The following is a 6,919-nucleotide window of genomic DNA, read 5'->3' as shown; positions in this document are numbered from 1 at the left end:
AGACCCACCCAGATCCCCCCGGACCTCCCAGCTCTGGAGCCCGGAGCCCCCCTGGGACCCCCCGGCCGCCCCCAGACCCTCGCGGGACCCCCGGCCCTGGAGCCCAGAACCCCCCGGAGCCCCCCAGAGCACGGAACCGTCACGATGCTGCTGCCGCCGGCTCTGTCGCGACACAGCCCAGCGCCCCCCGCTCCGTCGCGACCGGCCCTGTTCCTATCGCGACCTGCGGTGTCGCGACCCCCCCCCCGTGCTGCCGGCAGCCCCCGAAGCGCCGCCGCCCCGGCTGGGGAGGGGTCGGGGGGCGACCCTGGGGTGGCCCCAGGGACAGCCCCCCCTCGCCCCTCCTCCCGCCGGGCTGCAGGTGCCCCTGCAGGGGGGTCTGCTGGGGGAGGGGGGATTCGGGGTGAGGGGGGGGGCTGTGACGGGGGGACCACCCTCCCAATAAAGGCTGTTTATTCAAGCCGTGGGGTCCTGCTGTTCTTTCGGCTCCCCCCGACACCCCCAGAGCCCCCAAATTCCACGGAGACACCCCCAAAACACCCCGGAGCCCCCCACCCCCCCCACCCCCAGATCCCCCCCAAGCCCCTCTTGGGTCTCCCAGTGCCTCTTGGCCTGGGGTCCCCCAACTCTTCAGTGAGCCCCAAATCCCTCCCAAGAACCCTCCACTCCCCCAGACCCCCCCTCACTGGAAGTTCTCCCCAGCCCCCCCTTTCCGATGCGCCCCAAAGCCCCCTCAGGACCCTTCCCCAACCCCCTCCCACGCGAACAGCATCCTTTGGCTCCAGCTGGGGTTACTGATTGCATTTACTGATGACAAAATCGGACCCCAAACAAAGGAGAACCCTTAAAAATGGCCTTCCTCCGCAGCAGCTCGCACCTGTGCCCGCCTGGCCGGGCCACGGCATTTCCCAGCAGCGGAGGCACTGAGTGAGCCGAGCTGCCGCCCACTGAGGGGACTTCTGTGGCTTTGTCACCTCCTCTGGATGGAGCGGCAGCAGATTTTATTGTTTCATATTGTTCGGGGTTTTTTTTTTTTTTTCTGGTGCTGGTGAGCGCTTTACCTGTGAAATAACCCCTTTCCCCCCACTTTTCTCCAGGGAAATCTGGAGGGGAGGGGCCGCTTGAGTTTGTTTTTCTACAGGAAACCCCTCTGGAGGTTTTTCTCCCCAGATTACCCTAAACCGGGAGGGGGAGTGGGCTCTGGGCAGCTCGTCCCAGTTGATCCCAGTGGTGTGTTATGGCCACTGGGCAGCCCCGTGGGCTGTGGTCACTCTGTCCCCCGAGGTCTCTCCTGCTGAGGAGCCCTGTCCCTGTCCCCCGGGCCATTCAGCCTCCTGACCCTGCCAGCTTTGGAGGGTTTCTCCAGCATTAATCTGCCAGGAGCCAGGGCTCCGTCTGCCCTTGTCGCTTTCTCGAGGCCTGGCCTTACCTGTTCCTTGGGATGGCACTCCACGCTGGGACTCGGGTGTTTACTATTTATTACTCACAGTCTCACAACCATAAGTCCGGCAGCTTTTTCATTAGCGAGGCACCAAATGCCTGACTCTTGTTACGAGGGCTTTTTAAGACTAAACGATCCAATTAGGAAAGGACAACTAGATCATTCCCTTTTAACAGAATAACTGATCTCTCGAAGCCCACAATGTGGAATTTTCTGTCTAATCACAAAACATCACCCAAACCCATTAAGACGAAGGTAAAGAACAACTTGTCTCTACCTTAAAACCTCGATTTTGTTTCATATTTAATTTATGTTCTAAAACTTCAAACTCTTAAGTTTTCTGCTTTGTGGTATCACGCACTTCTAACTACCCACATACCTAGCAATCCCAGCACTAGCAATCAATTTTTAGTCTTCTTCACAGCCTCAGCTCAAATGCAGTGTTCTTTCTCATGTGGGCCTGTGCTTTTCAGCACAGAAACTCTAAAATTCTCAGCATCCGGGATTCCAACGTGGCCTTGCTGGAAGGAGTTCCAGAAGGCAACCACCCACTCAGGGCCACAGCCCCTGGAGACAAAGACCGGCCCTTTTCCCTGGGAAAGAAAAGTGGCCAGCCCAGCTTCCTGATGTCAGTTTGTAGGGTTCCCTTAGGACTGTCAGGGCAGCACAGGTTTGAGGTGGGGGCAGGTTGGGTCTGGGACATATCCTCGTCCATTCGGATATTTTGCAGGCAGCCGGGCACTCAGGGCCACAGCCCCTGGAGACAAAGACCGGCCCTTTTCCCTGGGAAAGGGGCTTAGGCGGAGGGGGCGGGGCTTGGGCGGGAGGGGGCGGGGTTTGGGCCGGAGGGGGCGGGGCTTAGGCCAGGGGGGGCGGGACTTGGGTCGGATGGGGCGGGGCTTGGGCGGGAGGGGGCGGGGCTTGGGCGGGAGGGGGCGGAGCTTAGGCGGGAGGGGGCGGTGCTTGGGCAGGAGGGCGGGCGGGGCTTTGTCGTGAGGGGGCGGGGCTTATGTGGGAGGAGGCGGAGCTTAGGCGGGAGGGGGCGGTGCTTAGGCCGGAGGGGGCGTGGCTTGGGCGGGAGGGGGTGGTGCTTAGGCCGGGGGGCGGGGCTTAGGCCGGACGGGGCGGGGCTTAGGCGGGAGGGGGCGGGGCTTGGGGCTTCGTCACCTCCTGTGCCCGGTGGAAGCGTGTAATAATCGCCAATCACTTGTTGTAAGAATTTATAAAGGTTTGATAAAAATAAAATGGGAAAAAAATTAATACAAATAAAGTAATAAACAATTAGCGTGAGGACAATTAAAGAGACAACAACAGCAAAAAGTTACAGCCCGGGCTGGACCCCGATAAAAAAGAATTCCCTCCTCAAGAGGGGTAACCTGTTACATACACAAATCACCTCATGAATATGCATATTTTTAATTTAAAACCAGAAATTCGACCGGCACTTGCTGAGGAATTCCTGTTGATCCCAGGCGCCTTGGAGTCTAAGTCGAGTTTGGAGAAATTCGGTTTTTTGTTGATAAAGAAAGCCGTAAATTCCTTTCCTCTGGGAGATTTGGGGGTTTTTGTAATTGTTATCTCTTAATAATTCTTATTGTTATTATTAATTCCTAATAATTCTAAATATTCTTATTATGCGAAGAATTTCTTGATTTTCTCCTTCTCTCAAGTGAAAAGAATACCACATACAGATATTTTCTGTTTTAATTACCCCAGCTTAATTTCCATCACAAAACTGCACGTACTATATTATTAAAATGTTAATTGTTATAAACGCCAGTCACTTGGTTTTTAAAATTTATAAAGGTTTGATAAAAATAAAATGGGAAATAAATTAATACAAATAAAGTAATAAACAATTAGCGTGAGGACAATTAAAAAGACAACAACAGCAAAAAGTTACAGCCCGGGCTGGACCCCGATAAAAAAGAATTCCCTCCTTAAGAGGGGTAACCTGTTACATACACAAATCACCTCATGAATATGCATATTTTTAATTTAAAACCAGAAATTCGTCCGGTACTTGCTGAGGAATTCCTGTTGATCCCAGGCGCCTTGGAGTCTAAGTCGAGTTTGGAGAAATTCGGTTTTTTTTGTTGATAAAGAAAGCCGTAAATTCCTTTCCTCTGGGAGATTTGGGGGTTTTTGTAATTGTTATCTCTTAATAATTCTTATTGTTATTATTAATTCCTAATAATTCTAAATAATTCTTATTATGCGAAGAATTTCTTGATTTTCTCCTTCTCTCAAGTGAAAAGAATACCACATACAGATATTTTCTGTTTTAATTACCCCAGCTTAATTTCCATCACAAAACTGCACGTACTATATTATTAAAATGTTAATTGTTATAAACGCCAGTCACTTGGTTTTTAAAATTTATAAAGGTTTGATAAAAATGAAATGGGAAAAAAATTAATACAAATAAAGTAATAAACAATTAGCGTGAGGACAATTAAAGAGACAACAACAGCAAAAAGTTACAGCCCGGGCTGGACCCCGATAAAAAAGAATTCCCTCCTTAAGAGGGGTAACCTGTTGCATACACAAATCACCTCATGAATATGCATATTTTTAATTTAAAACCAGAAATTCGACCGGCACTTGCTGAGGAATTCCTGTTGATCCCAGGCGCCTTGGAGTGTAAGTCGAGTTTGGAGAAATTCGGTTTTTTGTTGGTAAAGAAAGCCGTAAATTCCTCTCCTCTGGGAGATTTGGGGGTTTTTGTAATTGTTATCTCTTAATAATTCTTATTGTTATTATTAATTCCTAATAATTCTAAATAATTCTTATTATGCGAAGAATTTCTTGATTTTCTCCATCTCTCGAGCGAAAAGAATACCACACACAGATATTTTCTGTTTTAATTACCCCAGCTTAATTTCAATTACAAAACTGCACGTACTATATCATTAAAATGTTAATTGTTATAAACGCCAGTCACTTGGTTTTTAAAATTTATAAAGGTTTGATAAAAATGAAATGGGAACAAATTAATACAAATAAAGTAATAAACAATTAGCGTGAGGACAATTAAAGAGACAACAACAGCAAAAAGTTACAGCCCGGGCTGGACCCCGATAAAAAAGAATTCCCTCCTTAAGAGGGGTAACCTGTTGCATACACAAATCACCTCATGAATATGCATATTTTTAATTTAAAACCAGAAATTCGACCGGCACTTGCTGAGGAATTCCTGTTAATCCCAGGCGCCTTGGAGTGTAAGTCGAGTTTGGAGAAATTCGGGTTTTTGTTGGTAAAGAAAGCCGTAAATTCCTTTCCTCTGGGAGATTTAGGGGTTTTTGTAATGGTTATCTCTTAATAATTCTTATTGTTATTATTAATTCCTAATAATTCTAAATATTCTTATTATGCGAAGAATTTCTTGATTTTCTCCTTCTCTCGAGCGAAAAGAATACCACATACAGATATTTTCTGTTTTAATTACCCCAGCTTAATTTCAATTACAAAACTGCATTTACTATATTATTAAAATGTTAATACAGCATCATTTTCCAACCTAGCATAATACATACAGTAAATATCTGCGTAGAGCCAAATAATCTGCATTTTTCACAGGGGGGACAAAGGGAACCGGGACAGGGCACGGGGGGGAGGCGAAATTTGGGGATTTTGGGGATTTTTGGGGGATTTTTGGGGGATTTTTGGGGGAAATTTGGGGATTTTGGGGGGAAATTTGGGATTTTGGGGGGGTTTTGGGGGGATTTTTGGGGGAAATTTGGGGATTTTTGGGGGAAATTCGGGGATTTTGGGGGGAAATTTGGGGATTTTGGGGGGAAATTTGGGATTTTGGGGGGGTTTTGGGGGGATTTTTGGGGGAAATTTGGGGATTTTGGGGGGAAATTTGGGGTTTTGGGGGGGGGGTTGGGGGGATTTTTTGGGGGGATTTTTTGGGGGAAATTTGGGGATTTTTGGGGGAAATTTGGGGATTTTGGGGGGAAATTTGGGGTTTTGGGGGGGGGGTTGGGGGGATTTTTTGGGGGGATTTTTTGGGGGAAATTTGGGGATTTTTGGGGGAAATTTGGGGATTTTGGGGGGAAATTTGGGGATTTTTGGGGGAAATTTGGGATTTTGGGTGATTTTGGGGGGAATTTGGGGATTTTTGGGGATTTTGGGGGGAAATATGGGATTTTTGGGGGATTTTTGGGGTTAATATGGGATTTTTTGGGGGATTTTTTGGGGGAATTTGGGGATTTTTGGGGGGAAATTTGGGATTTTGGGGGAGTTTTGGGGGGATCTTTGGGGAAATTTGGGGATTTTTGGGGATTTTGGGGGGAAATTTGGGGTTTTTGGGGGATTTTGGGAAATTTGGGATTTTTGGGGGATTTTGGGGGGAAATTTGTGGATTTTTTTGAGGATTTTTGGGGGAATTTTGGGGGAATTTGGGGATTTTTGGGGGGAAATTTGGGATTTTGGGGGGGTTTTTGGGGGGATTTTTGGGGAAATTTGGGATTTTGGGGGGAAATTTGGGATTTTGGGGGATTTTTTGGGGGAATTTGGGGATTTTTGGGGGAAATTTGGGATTTTGGGGGAAATTTGGGGATTTTTGGGGGAAATTTGGGGATTTTGGGGGAATTTTGGGGGATTTTTGGGGAATTTTGGGGGGAAATTTGGGATTTTGGGGGAGTTTTGGGGGATCTTTGGGGAAATTTGGGGATTTTGGGGGGAAATATGGGATTTTTGGGGGATTTTTGGGGGAATTTGGGGATTTTTGGGGATTTTGGGGGGAAATATGGGATTTTTTGGGGATTTTTGGGGAATTTTGGGATTTTTGGGGATTTTTGGGGGGAAATTTGGATTTTGGGGGGGTTTTGGGGGGATTTTTTGGGGGATTTGGGGATTTTTGGGATTTTTGGGGGATTTTTGGGGGAAATTTGGGATTTTGGGGGGGTTTTGGGGGGATTTTTTGGGGGAATTTGGGGATTTTTGGATTTTTGGGGATTTTTGGGGGATTTTTGGGGGATTTTTGGGGGGAAATTTGGGATTTTGGGGGGGTTTTGGGGGGATTTTTTGGGGGAATTTGGGGATTTTTGGGATTTTTGGGGGATTTTTGGGGGGAAATTTGGGATTTTGGGGGAGTTTTGGGGGGATTTTTTAGGGGAATTTGGGGAGTTTTGGGATTTTTGGGGGATTTTTGGGGAATTTTGGGGGGAAATTTGGGATTTTGGGGGAGTTTTGGGGGATCTTTGGGGAAATTTGGGGATTTTTGGGATTTTGGGGGGAAATATGGGATTTTGGGGGGATTTTGGGGGAATTTGGGGATTTTTGGGGGAAATTTGGGATTTTGGGGGATTTTGGGATTTTTTTGGGGGAATTTGGGGATTTTTGGGGGATTTTGGGGATCTTTTTGGTGGATTTTGGGGATTTTTGGGGGATTTTGGGGGGGAATTTGGGATTTTGGGGGGTTTTGGGGGGATTTTGGGGGGAAATTTGGGGTTTTTGGGGGATTTTTAGGGA

General features: G+C 47.5%; 1 protein-coding gene across 1 annotated transcript in view; it reads left to right on the top strand.

Annotated features, from left to right (window-relative positions):
- Positions 1-1,642: 1,642 nt before the first annotated feature.
- Positions 1,643-6,919, top strand: part of LOC137466507 (signal-induced proliferation-associated 1-like protein 3) — a gene marked incomplete at its 3' end in the record, with an annotated part of 28,031 nt that continues 22,754 nt past the window's right edge. Inside the window, 1 exon segment of the mRNA XM_068178234.1 lies at positions 1,643-1,696. Coding sequence (XP_068034335.1) covers positions 1,643-1,696 — 54 coding nt within the window.

This window comes from Anomalospiza imberbis, unplaced genomic scaffold (genome assembly GCF_031753505.1).
Source record: "Anomalospiza imberbis isolate Cuckoo-Finch-1a 21T00152 unplaced genomic scaffold, ASM3175350v1 scaffold_244, whole genome shotgun sequence".
Taxonomy (NCBI): domain Eukaryota; kingdom Metazoa; phylum Chordata; class Aves; order Passeriformes; family Viduidae; genus Anomalospiza; species Anomalospiza imberbis.
This window is presented reverse-complemented; position numbering and strand designations above follow the sequence as displayed.